Source organism: Cyanistes caeruleus, chromosome 8 (assembly GCF_971803275.1).
Source record: "Cyanistes caeruleus chromosome 8, bCyaCae1.hap1.1, whole genome shotgun sequence".
In the NCBI taxonomy this organism is placed as follows: Eukaryota; Metazoa; Chordata; class Aves; order Passeriformes; family Paridae; genus Cyanistes; species Cyanistes caeruleus.
Window position 1 is genome coordinate 5840593 of NC_141708.1, and position 22726 is coordinate 5863318.

The 22726-nt window shown below is 38.8% G+C and overlaps 1 protein-coding gene across 2 annotated transcripts in view; it reads left to right on the top strand.

The window, feature by feature from the left end:
* CACUL1 (CDK2 associated cullin domain 1) overlaps nt 1–22726 on the top strand; it is a 42937-nt gene that overhangs the window by 4305 nt on the left and 15906 nt on the right. The window contains exons 2-5 of one of the 2 annotated variants that reach the window (XM_023929944.2): nt 2182–2308; nt 6558–6660; nt 15431–15526; nt 19860–19962. In XM_023929944.2, coding sequence (XP_023785712.2) covers nt 2182–2308; nt 6558–6660; nt 15431–15526; nt 19860–19962 — 429 coding nt within the window. The remainder of the gene's footprint in view (nt 1–2181; nt 2309–6557; nt 6661–15430; nt 15527–19859; nt 19963–22726) is intronic. The other variant, XM_086899361.1, reaches the window with a different exon arrangement.

The following is a 22726-nucleotide window of genomic DNA, read 5'->3' on the forward strand; positions in this document are numbered from 1 at the left end:
AGCATGTCTAATGGGCTGGCTTTCCTGTTTGCTGCTGCTTTTTTTTTTCCATATTGTAAAAAAAATAAAATAAAAAATTAACATCTCAACAGCATGTTAAAATGATTTTGCGGTGTTCGCAATTCTTACTTGACTATTTTCTTTCAAATTAATTTGGCTCATTTAATATGTTACACCAGATGTGGGTGTGATTATACATTGAAATCTTAAAGCAAGACTTGGTCTAATGTTTATGCTGACTTCAGCTTAATATTTTCTGTGGAACAGAGTGGTTCTGTGCAGGCCCATCTTTTCTGGGGTAACAAACTAAAAAAGAAAAGCTCAGGTTTTGCTGTGGAGTGTAAGCAGGAATAGTAAAGGTGCTATGTGGAGCTGCTCCTGAGAACATGGGCCTGGACTGTGGGCTCTGTGAGGGATGAGAACTCAAACAAGGCATTGCAAGGAGTAAGGGCTGAGCTTACTGCCAGGGAGGTGTTGTGCTGTTGCTGGCTGCATGGGTGCTTTTACATGGGGGAACTGACTTCTTACCTGAAATCCTGGTGGTTGTGCAGCCAGCCCTGTGACCTTCACTCTCTTGTTAGCAAACGGTGATGTCCTTTCAGACTGCCTGCTGGGCTCTTGGGGCAGTGTCCTGCAGCACTTGGGGGGACCTGGTCACTGCTCAGACATTTTCAGGTTAACTAGATCTGATTCTGTAAAAGCTGTGAGGCAAGAGGGCACCAATGGCTGCAGCTGCATGAAGGATGCACTAGCATCCTTCTCTAAGCAAAGTTTCTGGCTGAAATACCCTAACATGACACACAAAGAAATCTGTAATACTTGCTCGTGCAGGTGGAGTTCCAGCATTTCATTGTCTCACACCTCTCTGTATTCCATGTTCTCTTTACAGTCTTTTTTTTTTTTTCCTCATGATACTCATAACTGTTTTGCCAATTTCCTTAGAATTGTTCTTTATAATGCTGCCAAAAGTGACTCACCCAGCTCCTTTCAACCCCTCGTGAAAATACCTTTCAAAAATATTGCTTCTCAAAACCATCAATGAATCTACATATAAATGTATATTTAAAATTCATCCCTAACCAAAATACTTCTTTCCAGTGTTGTGTCTAAACTGGTCTGTGTGGGGTGAGAAGTATCTTTATTCCCTGTGCTATTTAGGCCAGACCCACATGTGGAGCTCAAATGAAGAAACTATACTATATTTCCAAGTCTAAATAGTTTTGATCCTTTTTTGTTTTGATTGATTTGATTTGATTTCATTGCTTGAATTCAAATAATAGATTTGATTGAGGTGCTGTTGGTTGCTGAGGGCTTTTTTGAGTGGGTGCTGTGAAGCTGTGATGGTGTTACAAGGCAACGAGGTAGTGCTATGGCTACAGCCCTGAAGGGAGGGTGTGAACCTGTTGGAGCTGAGCCACGAGTGGTTGGTTCAGAAATCCTCCCTGAAAAGAGAGAGATCCAAACCCTTCCGTGTCTGTGAAGGCGCCCTGAGTCACTGGTGCAAGAGGGTGCAGTTGGGAAGCTCAGGAGGAAGATCAGGGAGCAGTGGGGAACGCTAATTTAAACACCTCCTATTCTTCCCTGTGGTGATCTTTATCTGGAAAAGGAGTGTAATTGTCCCTGCTAGAGGGGAACTGTAATACAGATTCAAAAAAGTTGCCTGGAAGCCTAACTGCAGTTGTAGGCAGAGGGAATTGCATCATCTTTTAGACCAAGGAAGCTGCTGGTCCCACCTGAGACTTATGGAATTATTCCATCTGCTGGGAAAGAATATTCAAAAACCTACTGGTCTTGGCCAGAGCTTGTTCTCCTGAATGTGAAGATGCCACGTTAATAATTGATTCTGAACTGCCACAGAGTTACATAATTTATTAGTCTGAACTAATATTTTTATAAATTTTTATTATTCTAATTTCATGTTAGAACTCCCAGGAGTTTGCTTTTCCATGTTACTTAGGTCCCAGAAAAATACTGAAGCACTGATTTGACAGGTTTTCTGATTTGCTTTTTGTAAATACAAAGGTACAAGTTCAGTCTGGGCTTTAGTTTCAGATGAGGTTATTTTAGTGGAAGTGTTCCCAGCTGGCCTGGTTATTGGTGTGATCTGAAATCACAGAGCATTCACTTGTTTCTAGTCTTTGAGGTGAAGTTACTAAATCTATTCTTGTCTTTTTCTTGCAGTAATGAATGTTATAACAATTGAAGACTATAAGAGCACATATTGGCCAAAGTTGGACAGTGCCATAGATCAGCTTTTAACTCAGAGTCCTGGTGACTACATCCCTATCTCCTATGAACAAATATACAGGTGAGGAAATACTTTAAATGCTACATAACTTACTTTCTTTTTTTCATTTCATTTATAAGGAAATGTTTATTTGATCTTGCTGTTTATGCATATGTCATATTTTGTACCTTTGAGGAGACAAATGGGAAAGTTATGTGAAATACAGTACTGTTTAAATGGCTAGAGGGAATAATAGGTACATATCTTGACATACTATGTTAACAGGAATAAATGCTAAAGAATTAAAGTGCAGAAGTGCTGAAAACACTAACATTAAAATAAACCCCATCACAGTTGCTTAGTGTAATGTACTAGGAAATGTATTAAAGACTCAACATCCTTTTCTCCAAAGATATTGGCATGGTAGGCAGTTGATTTAATGTGTCAAAAGGCTTCTTTATGATATCTAATAGGAACCAATTTGATGTGGTTAATGTGCAGAAGGAAATAGAAGCACCTGGTGCCAAGGTCCTTTGATGTAAATTGTCATTGGTGTTTTGCCTCAGGTGTTTTGGTGTGTTCTCCCCTTGGCCAGTTCCAGACAGTTTGAATGACACTCCTTTGTATCTCCATTCTTGTCTGGAGAAAGCTTGGGCTGTGCCTGTCTTAGAGCTGCAGTTTAGTTTAAAAGGGATCCAGTCACGAAACAGAACTGCCCTTCAGGCTAAACTAGTGCTCAGTACCGGGGATAGTGCAGAGTTTGCTTCCCCATCACACTACTGTTCCAAACCAAAATGCTAAATGCTTTAGAGACCTGGCAGTTTCTTAAGAGATGAACTAAAATGGAGATTTTTGGTCTGTAGATGGGGCAGGTATTCAGGGTGTTGGTGAATAGGATGGAAAGTGGGTGACTCCTGCTGGATTTACTGGCCAAGATTCCATTAAAACACCTGGCCCTTGTCAGCAGCACAACTGTGGCACTGCTGTCTTGGTTGTTTTCACAAGTGTTGCCCTCTGTGGAATAATGCTGCCAGCTTCAGTCACTGATGGCTGTTTTTAGAGACTTTCAGCTCTGTTGTCTCATGCCCACTTACTCTTAGCCACTTTGTTTCTGCAGTTTAAAACTTTGGATTAGGAAAGCAGAAAAAAGAAAGGCAGGTGTTTAGTTTTGTCCCTTAGTTTCTGTTGAAAACTTACTCTTTCCTCTCCAAACTTTTGGAACTGTTTTTATCAGGACTCAGATATCAATGATCATGTGAATAAATAATTGATATGGTTGTTAGAATTAAGAGAGCCAGCTTTAGTGGAAGTAACCAGAATCCTTTCCCAGCTTGAAATCTCCAATGTGCAAGAAGTTTGTAGTAAGACATCTCTCAAAAGTCATCTCTGATAAAGAGTAGGTGTGCAAACTTAATGGTTTAATTATACCTAGTTATGGTTTGCAGATAACTGGAGTTCATCCTTTTCATCTTTTACTCCTCAAAGTTTTATTTACTGAAGGAACATTGGGTTTTGAGTTTCTCCTGGATAGCCCATGTACATCTGGGTCACTTGGTGCAGGACTGTAATGATGCATGGATATCTGCTGAATATATTTTACTATTACCAAAGCTAAATATTTTCCATAGTTTAGTGTAACTGGTAAAGCTGGTGTGTCAGTTTTCTTTTAAAAATTATGTCTGTGGTTGTAATTACTCTGCCACAGCCTTTTCCAACCAGGAGATTGATTTTGGTTTTTTAAAAATATTTTTAGACTTTGATTGACAATCTGGACAAGATAGTTTGACAAGGGAAGGATAATTGATAATTGAAGCAAGGGTGTTTGCTTGGAGTGTTTTTGAGAGTTTGTAGCAGACTTGGAATTTAGATCTTCTTTGCTTCTTTAGTCTGAAAAATGGAATCTTTCTTGAAGTGTTTCAAAGATACGTATATTTTTTTTTTCTTTACAGTGAAACTGGCATGAAAATACAGTAGTATTTTTGGTCATCTTTTTGCTGACTAAAGGAATCAAATTTTCCATAATGAAAACTCAAAATACATTCTGAGATACCCAAATAATTGGGTATTTTCTCTATTTGACATGGTCAGTGATAGCTGATAGCTGTAGGTGTTTACTCCCCAGGGATGAGATCTGGGAGACAACTTCCAAGGTGTGTATGCAGATATTTACCATGGACCAGTTTATCTGTAAGGTATCAAAGTGTCATTAGTGTCTGTTTTCAACTGCCAGTCCAAATCCTGCCTGTGCATAGTCACTTCCAGTTATAAAAGGGTTGGATAAATTGGCAAGAGGAGTGAAGGAAGGTTTGAGATGAGGAAAACATGAGCAGCTAAGTTGTACTTCTGGCAGCCTCCATTGCCTCCTAGGTATAGTTTTTGGTTCCTCAGGACAACTTAGAGAACTTGGATATTCATCCACTGCTTACCCTTTTAATGTCCTTTTTGGGATTTCCTGTTCCTGAGGTGTTTGGTTATATTAAAGAACTAACAAGCTTGTGACTTCTTTTGGGTAATATTAGGGCAAGGATGATTCACAGAATTAGCTCACAATTAGGAACTGAAAACAGGATGTCAAAATGGGGAAGGAACATCTAAATTGAAGTGTTCAAATAAAATGTAAACACATCCAATGTGTACATGGAAAGACTGGTGTTTGACTACAGAACATGTTGCAGAAATAGTGGCAGCAATAGTAGGTGTAACACAAAGGAGAAGTGTACTTTAAAATTCAGTTTAGTTGCATACAAATAAGGAAGTCAGGTGTGGAAAGTGTCTTTGTACTGGTTAGCTGTGGAGCAAACAAATGTGTGGGAGTAAGCAAATGTGTGGCCGTTTGCTGTGGTTACCCAGCTGGCTGATTTTGTAAGAGATCACAAAAATCAGTCTCCCTTTTCTTAGCAGTGTTTCTCTATTTGATCCAAACCAAGCTGATATGTTTGCTCTTAGCAAAGAGCATTGTACCAAAATACCTTTTGCAGTTGCTTGTTTTAATATAGGATCTGCTATTGGTAGACTTGATATGAAAAAAAATTACCTTGATTGTTAGTATTTAAATAATATCAAACTACAGATACTCAATTATTTTTAAAATACAATAATATGAGAGGTGTAGGGTGTCTTAATTTTAAGAAATGACATGGTTCACCAAATAAGCAGACTTTTGCCATCTTTGTAGTTTGCCTGTTTTTGTACTATCTTCTCAGTCGAAAATTGGAAAGTGATAGTTCCCCTACAGAGACACAGTGTTGCTGTCCCATAGCTTTGGGCTTTTGGGGCCATTTAAAGCCTACAGAATTCAGGGCTGGCATCTGGATCTCCCTGGAAATCGGTTATTCACTCATGTCCTAAGAGCAGTCTCTGGCCTAAATTGCTTGCTGTCACAGTTCTTGGTACAGAGGAGTGGAGAGGGGAGCAGAACAGAGATGTGAGTTGCCCAAGATACCAGGTGAAGTCTCCCTGGTAGACCCCTTCTTGAGGCCTCTTGGATTTGGCAGCTAAATTTCAAAATGCTGACTGAGGAGTAAAAGCTGCTTGGTACAGATGAATGTTGGTGTTATTCCTGACAGTGATGGTTACTTGAGTAACATCTTGCTGAAAGTAATCCATGTATTTGTTTTACAAGTGCTGTAAATATGTCTTCAATGAGTAGCCTTGTTTTTGGATGTTATATTGCAGTATGAGAGCGATAAAGTGTTCTTAAGAATCAAAGGTTGCACTGAAGACCAGAGTTAATACAGCAAAGCTACAGAATGCATAATTAGTTTTATTGCTCTTTTTCTGCAGCTTTCCTTATTATGAAAGTGCAGAATTTTCTTAGAATTTAAGTAAAAAAGAATGGAGAAGCGTGCTTGGGTCTGTAATTTTAGAACTTTTGCCATTTCTTTTTAATGCTGCCATGGTTTTGATGCAACTTCAATGATACTTGTCAACATTCCCCTTCTTTTAGTAAGGGTTTTGCCTTAGAATATTCATAGAATTGTTAAACCTGCTTATTTTAATGGAGACTTCATTCACACAGGAGAGACAAAAGCCAGCAGTAGGAATGTACTGTTAACAGAACTGTCCTGGCTGTTTTGAAGTGCACTGTTAAGAGAACTCATTTTAAGTTAAAATGAAGCTGGGGAGGGGGAATGGGCTGGACACCCTGGAGCCTCCAGGGGAGCCTGCTGGAGCTCATTCCAAGCTTAGGACTGTATTTAAAAGTTCAACAATCATTCACTCAACTCTGTTATCCTCTAAATTGAAACTTGAACAAAATGTTTTGAAGTCTGTTACTGTTCATTGCAAACTGTTGTAAGTTCATTGTTTGTTCCTATATTTGTTTCTGCAGTTGTGTGTATAAGTGTGTATGCCAGCAGCATTCGGAACAGATGTATAGTGACCTAATAAAAAAGATAACTAACCACTTAGAGAGAGTCTCAAAGGAGCTGCAGGTAAGAAGCTGCACAATCTAATTCTCTCTTTCCTGGGATCTGTGATTATATCAGAGCAGTATGTAGGTGGCCCATGGAGGGGATTGCTATTAAGACTGATTTACATTAACTTAGAAAATTGTCAACTACTTCACTCACTAATGGGCTGTCAGACAGAAAACCAGCTACTAGATCCAAAGGTTTGGCACTGCCAGACCTTGAAGATCTCAACCGTGTGGAGAGCAGTGGCTAAACCTGAACATATGGTACAGAATGAAAGAATGGAGAATGGAAAATCTTAAGTATAATCTGGGATGTAAATACTTCAGTCAATCATGATCTAAGCACATGAAATAAATGTCTGCCATTCCTGTGTAAGTGTGTATAAACTGTTTATAGTTCTTGTGCACAAGAAGCAACACAAAAGGGAAAATCTAAAGAAAAAATTTAAGTGAATTAAATATAGATTGTGAAGTATAAGTGAAGAATTACTGCATACGGAGTTCTGTTACACCTTATTCTGCATTTTTCTTGCCTATCTGTAGATGTCAGTGGTTTACAGCAGTCCTAATATGTAGAGTTTGTATATCCCTATCCTTCTCTGTATCTTACTTGTGCATCCATGGTTGTTTTCATGTGTGTTCCTTGTTGAACATTCCTTTTAGACTAGAAACTCCAGATATGATCTTGAAATTGTCATGGCTGTAGCAGCAACACCGCTTGATTTTTCCCTGCAGCTTTTTTCACTTCTGTAACTGATGTTTGAGTTCTGTACTGATTTGCAGTGTATGAAGTAGCGGAGACAGACACGAAGAAACCCTAAACTGCAGCAGCTTCTTCAGTGCTTCTAACACATTGATAACTAATTTCTGTCAGCCCAAAACAGTCTTAATGCTTTAACTGCAGCAGGTGTTTCTGGCTAAATGTGCATTCCCAAAATATATAGCACTATGATCTCTCTGATGTCCTTTTTGTTGCACTGTTTTCCTCTTGTGGCTTTCCTTATAAAGAAAAATAACCACCCAGCATTTAATAGGCATGGTATTTGCTAGATTCTTTCTTCTTTTCTCTTTTATGTTCTCTTTATTCCTCATGGAGTGACAGCCTCAGTGTTCTGTAAAAATTGCTTGGAGTTGGTGAACATAGTATTTAAAATAAAGCCTTCCCTTGGTTCTGCTGAGCTGGTGCAGCCTGCACGTTTTTCTTCTGTGTGAGAACTATGAATAATTTTAGCTATACAGGTTTGGCCAGTTCTTCTGATATATCCCATGGTAATACACTGCTTTAGTTTGATTTGAATTTGGGAATAACCTAAATTCTTTACTCCATGCTAATTTTTGAGTCTTTTCTCTTAAGTCCCAAAACTGAGGCAGCTGATTTTAAAGTTTACTTTAGCACATATGAGCCTAAATACTTCTGCCTAAAAACAGGGCTGCCTTCTGAACATCAGCTTGTTGAAAGAATAATGGAGACAATTATTTAATGCAATCTTTGCCTTGCAAAAGCTTCCTTATGTAGGTTAGACACACCTGTAATATAACACGATAGCATCTTTGAGTGCATTATGTGAGTTTTGTCTGACGTGTGAACATGACTTGGCTTTTGGATGACAAATGGATCTTTTTGAGCTGCTGGAAGTAAAACTCTCATGTGCCTCAAAAAAATTGTTCTATAAAGAAACTGTTTTAGCTGTGGATTGTGAAATTTATTCTTAAGAAATTACTACAATATCTTTAATTATCCTGATACTTCTTTGATCTTAATATATTTTGATGACATTCAGTTACTCGGGATTTATGTTGAAAATGCAGTTTTAGATCTTTACCCTATCAACAATAGCAAATTACTTTGTAAATGTTGGTTGCTTGGAAGTTTCTGGTTCCCACAGGCAAACAATGAAAAAACATATATATGTGAATTCTTTTAATGCACAGTTTGTGGTGTTTTGCTTTCTGACATAATCTCATTCACCTGCCAACAACATTTAAGAGTTCTGTTTGTTTGGCAAGCTATGACTTGATGCAAGTTGTTGGTTTTTAGTAATAAAAGTAACCTAGTAGAAGCAGGAATGTTGGTATATATAAGAAAACAGATGGTTATGGAGACTGAAATGGCAGACAAATGCAATGTCTTTCTCTGGACAGGCCAGCACCTTCTTTGCATAGCAGTGTAACAGTTAAATGGCAAGTGGGCTGCAGAACGTCTGCATGTAACCAACGTGCCAGAGCAAGCTGTCTCCTACAGGAACCACTCATCAACAGCCAAACCAGTAAAACCCAGATACCAAAAAGTAAAAGTGGGAGCACCTCAGGGGACTAGTCAGACTTGCTCTTGCCTGGATTTAGTCTTAATGGAGTTTGGTTTCTCTCTTTGGGGCATTCACTGTAGAAACTACCTATATATATTTATTTCCCCCCTCCCTGTGTGTGTAGCCCTGTGCTTGCCTGAGCAGCTGGCCACAGCTGGAGTCAGCAGAGTGATGGACACTCCTGTGTCCTGAGCTGGACACTGTGCTGGGACACTCAGAACAAACCCTGGTCATTCTGTGTAACTTCTGCTTTTCCAGTCTGCAGGACAGCTTGTGTGGTGTTGGTGTTTGTTGCCCTGTGCATTCCCAAAGGTTTGTTTCAGCTTTTCAGCTAAGAGAGCTACTTTCAGTGGTGGCATAGGCCACAGGAAAATGTGGCTGGGCTGGTGTATTTCTGCATGTTGGACATTGGGTGCAAAGCAGTGAGCCATGCTTGCTGAGTAATGGTGCATTTAGATGAGATGAAATGCTTGTCATCAGGCTGATATGGGGCCTCCTGTATGCCAAGCCATTTCCAGCTCCCTCATTACTGTATCTGTTATTTAATGATCCTCTCTTCAGACTGCTTTAGAGAGACTCACAGCAAGGATTGCTTTCCTTTCCTGCAGCTGATGTCTGACCAGCTTCTCTGCATTGGTTAAGACAGAATTTTACCATGCAGACTTTTGGTAATTGAGAATTCAGTGTCCCTAATTCCTGAGTTGATTGGAATTTTGCATTTTGTCAGCTTAAAAAAGAATAAAGTGTCGCTGCAGAAAACACACATTAACTTTTTCCCTGTTGTCTTGAGGTCTGTGAAGCCTGTAGCATGCAGATGATTTTTCTAAGATGCTTTGTTTGGAAACATTTTGCTGGTAATGGACGTGGTTCATTATGTTGTGGTTTAAAATAATGTCAGCTGTTTTTGTGGGTAATTGCTGAGTCATTCAGATGTGTGAGGTAGGGTGGATACACAAACATATGCTTTCAAATTAAATACATCTCTTTAAAATGAGTGAACCTGTATTTGCATTGGGCACTAGTGTTTCTGGCTTAATTTATTCTTATTCACTCTGATAAAGTAATTTAAAATCAAGCATTTCACTCATTGCATATCTCTTCAGCAAAAAATGCTGGAAAATACTCAAAATATTGAGGGTCAGAATGTGCTGTGGCTTTGAGCTGGCTTGTTAAAAACCTAGCTTTTTTGTTCAGGTGCAGTGCAATATTTTCCTTTCAGTTAGAATAAACTCAGTGCTTCCTTTGTGAACTGATTGAGAGCTGAAAACCATTTATTTGTCATGTTGCACCTTTTTTTTTATCTAGAGGAGAGAGAAAAAGGGCTCTGTTGTTTTCTGATATTTTTTATAATGAACATGACTGCACTGAGGAGTCGCTGGTGTTGGTGGATAATTTGCATGTCTGCTGTTTGGCCTCCAGGACCTGCAGGTTTATGTAGTCTTTGTTGTGCAATGCCAGAAAGGTTTCCTGCCTGATATTAATCGTTACAACTTCTCAGCCTTTTGTCTTGTCGGCTCTCAAACCAGTCAGTGCAGTGTATGAAAGTATTGTCCCACTTGCTGTTTCCTTGGGAGAATGTGTATGGGAGCCAGGTGTCCTGAATGAGGGCTTTAAGGTGCTCAAAGAGCCCCTGGCAAAGGTATCAGCAAAAGCAGCTTTAATATTAAAGTGGATTTATTGCTGTGAATTCCACTGAACTCAGTCAGATCCTATGGATGATTTGAACTCAGATGGTAGAAATCAGAAATTTTATAAATGTTCGTATCTTTGTGTGTGGACATCAAAAAGATGGCTTTGGACTTGAAGTAGTAGGGGTGACCATATTGCCTGAATTGCCATTAAAAATGACACAGTCATCAGCAAGTTAAGCTGATAGGAGCATTCTTGCCTGCAGCTTGTTGGAAAGGCTTGTAGTCCTGCAGCTCTGCAGACCTTGTTGCAGTTACAGAAAGATACAAGTAAATACAGCACAAATTATTTTGTATTTAATAGATAGAAAACCTTCTGAGGATTTGTCACTGCCACACGGTTTTGATGGTCTTTAGATACAATGTCTTACTGTTTTACAAGCCTGTAGAATGGGAATGAAACATAGCCTACACTTGCTAACCTGCTGTAAGACAGTTACATGAGAAAATGTCATGAAGCTTTGAACAGGTTGGAGTGCAGGCTTGACAAGGAAGACACAGCCTTTGAATCAGTTGTGCTTTGGCTTGATGTCTGTTTTTTTGTAAAATGTTTTAATAATACCAATGTCTAGTGAGGTAGACCTGGGCATCACGCACATTGCAAGGCAAGGTAAACAAATTATATTTTCCTGAGAAAGAACAAAGAGTGGTTTAGAAGATTCAGACCTCTTATATGAATAACAGGTTAATTTGTGTAGTCATAGCCATTCTCCCTTTTCACTTGGCAGGTGTGGGAGGGATGCTGCAGCATATGTGCTGGCATTTTGGCAGGGAGCATATTCCCAGGATAATGGAGCTGCCCATTCACCATAGGAATGTAAGCTCTACTACACATACTGCTGGTTGTGCCAAATGACTCTTCATAAACAGATTAACTTTGTGTTCCTCAAGCACACAACTGTTGTCTCTGTTTCTTTCTTATGAGCCCTTTCTGAGTCGTTTTGGGCCAGCATCTTCCTTCTGATATCATATGTTCAGTTTAAGAATGATATTGAGACTGGTTTTCAAGCTGAAAAAACCTAGATCTTTCTCAGATAAATAGTTTCTGGTCCACAAGTGTGTTGAAATGCTTAGATATTAGATTTCAAATAAGAGAAGGGTAAGTTAGTATGCAGGATCTCCAGCTGCTTGTTTTGACTGTGTCTTATATGTCATCCTTTTTCAAATGTGTTTTCTTGTTACTTCTCATTTCTGTTGATGCTGAGATGACCACTGTGTAAGGAGACAAAATTGTGTCTTTTTAACATCAGCTTTTAAACAGCACCCATGGGATTTTATTCTAAGAAGCAATTGACTCACAGCCAAGCTGAAGATGTTAAGCAAATGCAACTGCATCAGAGTTTGGGAAATCCAGTCAAACATTCAATGCTCCTGTGGACAGACACACAATACAATTGTTGCTGGAAAACTGTTCTTAACCCTACAAGATAAGAGCGAATGTAGGAGAGGATTTAACTGTCTGCCTGTGTTGGGTGTTTTAAAAAAAAACAAACAATCCAAAAAACCAATAAACTTACATAAAAACTATCCCTAACCCCCTGAATTGCCAGTATGATAGGATTCAGGATGAGAAGTGAAGGAATGAGGGATCCTCTTCTTTCCTGGAAAACCTTAGGCTAGGAATGTGTATTTTGTATTTCTGAGTAGTTTCTGTAATACACCCCTCAGGTAAGATAGGAGTGGATTTAAAAACTTTTAATAGTTGCTGGGGAGTTGTAAGAAGTAAATGTCATGCTTAATTCTGCCCCTCCCCTTGTAAATTAAACAGCAGAATGTATGTGTTCTCTTTTTCTGGACTAGGACCAGGAGTAAAAAGTGTCAGCCAAAACAGTTTTTTGGTTTTTTTTCTTTTAATGGCTGCATCTGAATAAGTATAGATTTTAAATGCAAGTTGGGCTCTATTGATGGCCACTTAATATAAAAATTTTAGCAGCTTCTGTTCACTCATGAGTTTGTTGCAATGTGCTGCTTTTTAGCTTACAAAATTCAAGGCATTATATAAAACTATTCCAGCTCCAGTTACTGTCCTATAAATGTGAATATAGGGATGTGGAGAAGAGTCCTGTGCTGAAGCAAATAATTGATTTCAGTCTGGCAGTTTGGAGCAGCCATACAGTAACACTGTGATGAACAGAAAACAGATGGTTCTGTTTTCCCCACACAGATTACAGTAATTCATAGATGAGCTGTGAAAATACTATTGTTGATTTCTCTTTGGCTTGGTAACTTACTACTTGGTGGTTTACAAGTCAAGCTTTAGTTGAGCAGAGTTTGATTGTCAAGCTTGGTCTTTTTTTTTGTTGTCTATCACTATTAATGTCTTGGCTGTTGAGGCTTGACATGAAACGCTATCAGGAGAATAAAATTGAAAAGTGACATTTCATGCTGATAAAGCAGACAACACCATCATTTCTTCATTGCAGAAGTTAAAACCAAGGCTTGATTTTTGCCTGACACTAGTGAGGCACTTCCTCTGAAGCCATCAGGACCTCTCTTAGCATTCTTTGTCTTTATCCAGAGCAGTTGATTTCCACTTGATAGCAAGGGGAGGCGGTGGTTGACAGCTCCCTGGTATCCTTCCATTAAAGGGCTCTTGAGGTCAGTCTCAGGAGCCAGCTGGGTGTGCAGAAGTTGTGCCCTCAGAAACAGCCTCCCTTACTGTGACACAGGCTTTGAGAGCTGAGCTAGCAGAGTTCTCATCTGCAGCAGGGAAAAAAGACATCAGTGCTTATATCCCCTGTCAAAAGTGTGGCAGACTGGCTGCATGCATTGCTTGGGATTAAATCTCCACTGCCCAGACAGCTTCTGTCTGTGTTTTTTCTTGTTGGCTTTATTGTTGTTGTCTTGTTTTTTTAATAAAAATGGCAATTTATCAATGAGAGAAGAGTGGTGCCCTGTGTTAGGCTGTGCTCTCCTTTTGTCTGACGTGTTCTTTCATGTAGAATTTTCCTTTTTCTTTAATCTTAGAAGCTGTATTCAAATCAGAGGGTATAACCATATTTAAAGTTGAGGTTGAAAAGGAGTGAAGCAGGAATACATACTGCTTAGAATGCAGATTTCATTGCATGTTATTTGCAACAAATTGTATATGTAGCTATATATGAAAGGGAGTCCTTGGAGCTCATTGCCACTTTTATACGTTGTTGGCATTTTGAACTGAAATTTGTTTGGCCACCCCTGAGAGCTGCATTTGCAATAAGATGAAAACCTTATGATCAAAATGAGGAATAACCATATATAGCCTTTGGCAACTGCAGATGGAATAACACTCTTTCTTCCTTTGCCAGTATTGCTTTCCTTTCTGAACTGTCTGCTCTATATCAGTGTTTACTGTGAAAATTACCCACGTGTTCATTAAGAGTATTAAGAAGAGAAGCAAAAAAATCTATTTTAAAGGAGAAAAAAAAGGTCATAAATTTAGAATACTTAATAGAGCAAAGTACCAACATAAAATTTAACTTTTCTCTTAGGGCTGCTGGTGAATGCCCATCACAGGCTGAAAAATGTTTGTGAAGATAACTTTAAGTGTTGATAAGGTGGTTGAGGTGCAGCTAAGCATTGAGTGTTTCTCATGCCACAGATGCTTTGGCTTTAGGAAAATCTTTGAACTTGTTTTCTTGCAAGGTCCCAGTTATTGCTGTATTCTCCATCTTTTGGCTTGGTGCTGTCAGAGGGGAAAACAGTGCAGGGGAAGAGAACTTTTGCTTCTCATTAGCAAGCAACACTTTGCCCTTGGGTTTATATAGGTGTATCTATATATGTGAGCAGTAGCAACTCAGGCAGCCACCCACCCCTCTGGAGAGACCAAAGCAGGGGATGGGCCAGAGGTAGGGCAGTGAAAGGAGGAGAATTTGGGTAGAGAAGTGGATAGTGGAGGAAGACATTGCTGTAGCTCCACTTTAAGCTGTGGGTGTCTAAGTGCACTTCTGAATGCTCCAGTGCAGCTCCCCTGCAGGCCTCCAAATGGATATTGTAACAGAAACAGTGCTCAGTGCTTCCCATTCCTCTGGTTCTCTTCTCCATTTAACTTCACCTGCTGCTGAACAGATCTTTTAAGCTTCCTTATCCCCTTCTTTGGGAAATAGGGTATTGTATCCAGAAAATAGCACATTTGGGTTCTGTGTAGCCAAGTTTAGGCTGGAGCTCCAGGGGGTGCCATGAGCTGGAGCACAGCTGGAAGTTTCCACAGGCCAGACCTGGAGCGTGAGACCTGAATGCAGAACTCTCTCTGAAGATGTTGCTTCTTTGTGAAGCTGAACCCCCTGGCCACTTGCCTTGCCTGAGGTGACCCAGCAGTAACTTAGAAAGGTTTTCTGTGGAGGACAGTGTTTCCTGGAGCTGGAACATGTGCCATTCACCAGCTCAGATGCAAAGCAGCAGCTTTATGCTGCCCTGCCCTGGTGGAGTGAAAGCTCAGGGGGGTGGGAGCACACACTGCAGCACTTGTGCAGATTTGGTTATGGATTCTAGGCATGACAGCTGGTGCTTTCAAAACAAACCTCTGGTCTTTAAAAGGTGTTTTTATTTGCATATGCTAAATGTCAGCTTGTTATAGGCTCACTGTATTTCTGACTGAATGGACCTTGTGCTGGGCACTGATGTGTAGTCCTAGGCAAAACCTAGTTACTGAAGGGAGATAGAGCAGAAACTCTGGAATGATGTGTGGCTTGCTTTGTGTGGACCTAGTGCATCAAATCCTTTGTAGTTGTTTGAGTTTGCTATGAAAGCATAGCCCATGCTGTTCCAGATCTTTCTCTTGTTCAAATTACAACCTGACTTTTACGGTTTCTTGCAGGCCAGCCCTCCAGATCTCTATATTGAAAGATTTAACGTAGCTCTTGGACAGTATATGGGAGCATTGCAGAGCATTGTGCCTCTTTTCATATATATGGTAAGTTTTAGAAAATTATTTTCAAATAAATATGTCCATACACAAGATGCTGACTGAAAGTGAAAAGAATAAAATGCAGCTATAATGATTTCTGACATGTAAAACTAACGATTCATGCCTAGTTTTGGTGCCTGCCTAACAATACTAATCAAATTGTATGGGGAGAGGAAGGGGAAGCCCTGCTTCTTAAATGTAGAGTTTTGCAGTTGCTGCCCTAATACTTCTTTCCTGGGAGTGGGGAGAATGGTTTTGATTTTAAAAGGAAAAAAGCCATCTCAAATAGTTCATTATTTATGTCTTTTTGAACAGAGATAATTTATTGACTTGTTAAGTTTTGGCTTCTTAGTTTGGGCAGGTTGTGGACATGAATATTTTTTGCATTCAAATAGTACAGATTCAGAAAAGACAGGAAGAAATTTGTCTTGGAAATGTCTTTATCATTTAATAAAGCAAGTCAGAGTGTTGGAAAGAAAAATAATGTTCATAGCACTGTCAGGTGTACTTGGAGTGCCTCAGAAACCAATAATTTGCATCTTTTTTGTCGAAGTACCAAAACTTGCACTGCCTTTTTTTTTTGTTGATAATGAACAACTTAAGCTTGAAATTTGTCCATCTCAGAGAACCTGTACTTGTTTTGGCATCACTTAGAAATGAAAAAAAAATAAATAAATAACAAAAGCATTAAATAAGCCTCAAACTCTGAAGAGTTTTCACATTGATAGTTTCAGAGTTTGGGAAGCAGTAATCTTTAGGAGGCTCTTCTGTGTCTCAGTGAATTTAGGTAACTTACTACCATATTTTGGCATTATGTTACCATACAGATTTGTTGATTAAAGAGGAATTTGCCTTTCTTGAACATGGTATCTTCTAATCTGCCTTTTTACCTGGTTCTATTACCTGTTAGTTCCTCTTGCTGCCAAAAGCGATGCTGACTTGGCTCAGCTGTACAGCTGGTTTATAAGGCTAATGGCAAATTAGCTGTCATACTTTTTCACTGAAATAATTTCTGTGTTGTGCATGGTGTGGGAAATATATCTAGAGAAGTTAGAGTGAAAAAATGTGTTTCTTAGTTTTTTCTGTATGCATTTGGAAGTATTTCTGTGTACAGGTACTCTTACAATCTTACATTGTATTGTCTAATCAAGTTTTCAATACAGCAGCAACAGTTTCCTCTGTTTGGTCCAAAAGTACAGTGGAAAAACAACTGCAAGAGGTGAAAGCCTAATTACAGTCTAAATTACAGCTTTGCAGTTACTTTAATAGGTACTTTTCAAAGCATTTTGAAGTGGTCAAAGTTGTTAAACTCTGCCTTTATGTCAGGGGTGATGAGGCTTTCCGTTTCAGTGATTGCTTTAATCAGGGGTTTCCAAGGCTGTTGAGTTGCTCTTGAGGACTTTGTTCTGAAAGGATAATTATATTGCTGCGTAGGAAAACTTTTAATAAGCATTTAAATATTTTTAAAATCAACGAAGCTGAGGAAAAACCAAAGCTTTTATGTAGAACTGGAATATGGCATAATATTTTGTCTTCGTCTTAGTTGTTTGTGTCTTAAAAGCAGCAGTAGCACTTGTCTTTCCTGGTATATACCAAAGCAGGAAAGGTGATTTCTTACCCTCTGTATGTTTCCAAGCTTATCAGGAGGAGTGGCTGAGAGGACTGACCCTGCAACTGAGGGAGTTTTCTTTTTCCTCCTTTTGCTGGGAGAACTTTGTTTTTTCACACAGTGATGGATTTTTTCAGACTTAGGCTGCTGCAGCAGATTTGTCAGAAAAGTATGGAGGCCAAAAGACCCTCTGAGATTCCCTGGGTTTAGGCTCCTTCAGAAGTTCAGGGATATAACTGAAGGTAAAGCAAATTAAACTGGAAGTCAGCTTCATACACAGTGCTTTGTTCCTAGCAGAAAGCTGTTTTGTAAATTTAAGTGATTATTCTATGTGTTTACAATCTGTAAACACACAGAATAATATATATATATAGAGATATAGCTGAATATATATATATAGAGAGAGAGAGATAGCTGAAAATCTGTTGTTTTATCACATTATATGAGCCTAACATTTGTGAGCACTGTGGTTTTGGGATAGTTGAAATTTTTTCATTGCCTCCAAAATATTGTTATCCCTGCTGGGTAGGGATTGTATTGCACTTTGTTTCTTATCAGCTAGAGGGCATTTTGTGTGTGTCTGTGTACATAAATATATGTCTGATGTGATAAGTGCACCTATATACTGTGTTTTCTTCTTTCAAGTACTTATTGATCTCCTCTTAATATTAACTGATTTTTATCTTTTAATATTTGTCAGATTTCTTTATAGTAAGGTTTGTAGAATTAATGTTTTTATCATATCTGACTTTCTCAGTTACTCACATCTGCTTACCTTTTACTTGTCAGTTAGGCCTTTATGTGACTTGAGACATTTTTCAAGAAATACTGGCCCAGCCTAGGTAGTGACAAGTTATACAGAAAATCTTCCTGATGTACCCCTAACAAAAATGGGGGAGGTGACAGCTCTTCTTCTCCTTTCAATACTGTGGATTGTAAATAAAGTGCTACAGTTAGATGCTTTTTCATTGTCTATTTAAGCTCACACATCGTTTTGGAAATATGTTTCCAAGTGAGCAAATGTGAAGAGTATTTTGCATTTCTTCTGTATTTGTACTGTGTTGTAACTGCTGGGGGATTTTATTGCTTTTCTAGTGGTGAAATTACTGGAATTAGAAGTTTAGGCTTTCCAGCCCCTGAGCAAAATGAGGCATCATAATTTGCACATCTTGTGCAAACTGGTTTGGGAAAATGTTCTGGTGCAAGGCTGTAGTGTGGTGTATAGCTTAACAGTTCCTCAGAATGTATCTTTAGTTGCTGTGGGTTTCTGTTGCAATGGCAGTTCTCCATTGACCAAAACCATTACCAATAAGTTAGTCTGTTTCTAATTAGGGTATTCTGTGTGCAGAGCCTTTCCCTCAATCTCTGTTCACAGGCCCAGGTGGGGGAAACAACTGAGTCCTAGTCTTGATAAAATCTCCACAGACAGGATAAATTCAGGGTATCAGAGGGAACCACCAGCAGCAAGTTTAGCAAATTTAAAAAAAAAAAAATAAATCTTCTTAAGGCTGCTGTCCAACACTGCAGCAAACTCAAGGTATACTAGGGGCATGTATTTAACCCTCAGATTGCCTTTGTTCTATCAGTTTCAATCTTTATTAAAGGGAAATAACTGCTGGTGAATATTCTCTCAAAAGTTTGAGGGGTTTCTGGCTGGACAGATTGTTACGGTGTGTTTGTAGTTTTGATAATGGCCAAGAGAATGGGTTTCACACAAAAACAGGAAGATTCCTCTGTGTTCTGAATTGTTCTGGTTTTGCTAAATGCTTTAAAGAATAGGAGAAAAACTTGATTTAAAGTGTGGGAAAACCTTTCTCCCTTAAGATATCCCTTCTTCTAGTAAATCTCTCAGATAAGTGTTCCTATGGATTATTTTTTGTTAGATTATCTGTTTAACTCTTCTGCACCATTTGTCCAAATTAGTTAATTCAGCTGTTCTACTTCCAAATTAGCTTTTTAATGGTAGGAGATTTATCTTGAAGCAATTTTTTCCCCCACAGCTTTTAAAACACTTCTATGAGTAAGACACAGAAAGGAAATCTTGCTGTTAACTGCAGGAAATGGAGGTAGCAAATAGTACATTAGGTATTGGGCCCTCAAGGAAGTCATGAATAGAATTATCTTTGAATTTCCCTCAAAGAGATGAGTTCTTTATTAATGCTGAATTGGTCAAAGTAATGGAATCCTAAAAATTTTAATGTTGCTCGTTTTTGTGTAGTTTTGTATATATCTTATTTCCACAACTGATTCATTGTGAGTAGCTGTCCCCTGAGACTGTCAATGAACCACAGAAGTGGATAGTTGTGCTGATGATTTATTGTTGTATCCCATCTATTTTAATGGCTTAATTGCTTTTAGTCATTGGAAAAAATACATTCTTTCATTACAAAGATGATGTCCAGCTGTATTTTAGTATTAAGAGAACTTAAAAAATTTCTAGGAGTTCTTAAATGAAGTGTTTTGTATACAAGCTCTCCAGTCTGGATTGTTATGGAGGTACAGCTGTAGACAGAGAAAACAAAATAAATATGTATGGCTGTATGTAAGTAGGTTTGTCATCTGTATATTTTTGTTGCATGGGAATGTTCTATATAGTTTAAATGCAGTCACCAAGGTGAAATATTCTACAGCTTCAATATTCTGAACTGGTTTTATTCAGGGAGAAAAAATAAGTTTACTTTATCTGCTATTATGAGAAACAAACTTGAAAACTTCTGTCTTATTTTCCAGAATAAATTTTACATAGAAACCAAGCTAAACAGAGACTTAAAAGATGACCTTATAAAGCTGTTTACGGAACATGTTGCAGAAAAGCACATTTACAACCTAATGCGTAAGTAAAGCCGTTGAATTTTTCTTATAATGGAAGCCTGGAGAGCTTTCAGATGCTGTGGAAATCCACAGCAAATGGACATAAAATGCCAAATATTAGTGAACTTCAGTACAAATTCCTTTGAGGCATGAGGAAATGTGACACACTTCAGCTTAATTTTTTCAGAAATCTGACTTTGTGTGAAGTAATGCTTTGCTTGAGATCAGGGGGAACCGATATTTATTTTCCCTTGTGATTATGGCAGAATGAATGTTTCATTGTTCTGTTGTTTATGTTGTTACTTTTCAATTTCATTATCAAAATATTGACAGGTGTCATTAAGAACGTGGTGTGGTCAGAGAGCTGTGATACCTCTGGGGTTATTGTCATGATGTGCTCAAGTTCTGCTGTAGGTAGTGAACTGCAGAATGCTGGCAGCACTTTCTCTCTTAGGTTAATGGGTTAATGCAAATATAATGTGCTTCAAGTGATACCCACAGGAGCACTGAACGGGAAGTGTGACTCCTGTGGTGAACCACAGTGTTTGTGTGAAACCTGCCAGCTCTGAGAGTGTTTGTGTGAGCACAGGGACCTTGCTGCTGGCCCCTCACAAGGGCAGCTCGCAAAGCTTTAGAGCAGTAGGAGTGGAGTTCATTGCTCCTTTGCTTGGGTAGCAATGCCCTGCTCTTTGCAGGCAAGGGCTGGGGAAAGCAGCTTTGCTGTTCTTCAGGCTCCCTGAGAGGTGCCTTCCTGGGACACGGGTGTGTAAAACAGCGTGACTGCAAGGTCAGGGAGCCTGGCACACTACAGGGATGGGAAATCATCAGCTCTGATGAAGTTCCTGCCATCTGGACAAGTGTCACTAAGAGCAGATCACATCACCTTTAAAATAGCAGAACAATGAGAAATACTCAGCCATGGGCCTGATGTTTTATTTTATGCCAAAGAGAGTTACTGGTATGAAACCTGGTAAGATGATTGTTGCAACAAGATCATAGAAAATTTGGCTGATAATTGCCTTAAAATGTTTGCATTTTTCAGGCAAAGCTTTTTTTTCCAGTGGCAAAGCAAAGGTTTAACAATGACTAAACCTCTGATATAAGCGATGTCAGATGTGTTGTTGCTAAGTAATTAACTTTCTGCAGTGATAATAGCAGCTTCAAATAGAAATGGCAGATGAACTGTTGAAAAGAAAAGACCTGTGGCATTGTGTGTGTGTGTGTGGAATCAGAAATACTTTTCCCTGGCTCTGTTAATTGCAGAAGTAAAATGAAAAAAAGTAAAATAAAATAAAGGTAAGCCGTATGTGTTGCTGTGTATGAAGTCTCTTGTGTAATGAGCAAGAGGTTCATTTCTTTGTGTTCATTTCAGTCTGACCATCAGTTTATTAAAGCTAACTTATTTGGGTTTTATCTCCCTTCTGAGTAAGATGATAAATACTGACAAGCATTAACTCCTAACTGTGATCTGATTTAATTAAATCTTTGATAAGAGGATCTATAAATTGAGTTAAAGTATGCCTAAGTAAAATTTTAACCTTACTAACAGGTTTTTGGGAAAGAATTGAAGATGCATAGCACATGATGTAGTATCACAGATGTGCTGAAAAACTTCTATTATTGATTTTTTTCTGCCTTTCTCAGCTGTTTTTTCTAGCTTCCTGAAATTTAAACCAAAATAGATGAGTAGTACCTTCCTTTTTGGAAGTGTAAGGGCTCTATGAAAATAGAATGCAATTGGTGTTTGTTATTTACTTTGCTTTCCAATGTACCAGTGCTCTTTGCTGATATTTGATACAGAGTTGGTGTATTGTGAGGGGAAAAAGTACAGATATGAATGGGGGTACTTTGGAAATTAAAGTCAAGGAAGTTGTGATTCGTATGAAAAATGGAGTCCTGGGGCTGTTTTTGTTAAAGAGATGCTGCAACTGCCACTTCAGTGAGAGGAAGCATGCCTTCACTCTGGAAAAAAAAAAACAAGTTACAAAACTGATTTTATCCATTTGTGATCTAGACTTGGATGGTCAGAGTAACATCTGCTCTCTCTCCTGAAATTTGTTGCTATGTTTGTACAAAGTGGGTTTTGTTTACAGTACCTTGTCATTGTCTCAGAGCCTGGAAGCTCTGAGAGCTCACATTGCTGTTTGAAGCAGTGTTCAGGAAGGACTCTAAGTACATTTCTGGTTCATTTGATTTTTGAACAAGTTCCTGCTCCACTTGAGAAAGACAGGGGGAGAGAAGCCAGAAGAGCAGTCCAGCTCTGATCTCTTCCTTGGTGTTTGGTTTTGCTCAGGCTCCCCCAGTCTGAGTCCCCTCATTCTTTGCTGGCTGTTGGGAGGCAGGAAGGTGCAAGATCTTCGCTTGTCTTTGTGGTGGGAGCACTTCTCTGAGCAGTTGGTTGCAAGAATTTGAGTGATCAAGGTGTCAATTCATTATTTACAGAGGAAATATTGCCTAAGTGAGCATTACTTGGACATTTTTTCCCTGTACTAATGCAAATTTGGTTCCATTTGGGGTTTGATAGATTAATTTATTTTTTTAAAAAAAGCACTTCACTATCTGGAGCACTTCTCATTAGTTAAAGTAAATACATAATAAAAACCCACAATACACAGACACATGAACACAGCTGTTTGTGAAACACTTTTACACTCACACATTTATCAAGTCAGTGCAACTCAAATTAGAGTGGGTACATGTGAACTAAGTGAATATAACCTGCTTATTTTCCTTACAAAGCCAGAGCTGGCTCTTGCTGATAAGACTGGTGCATGCAGTGGCTTGGG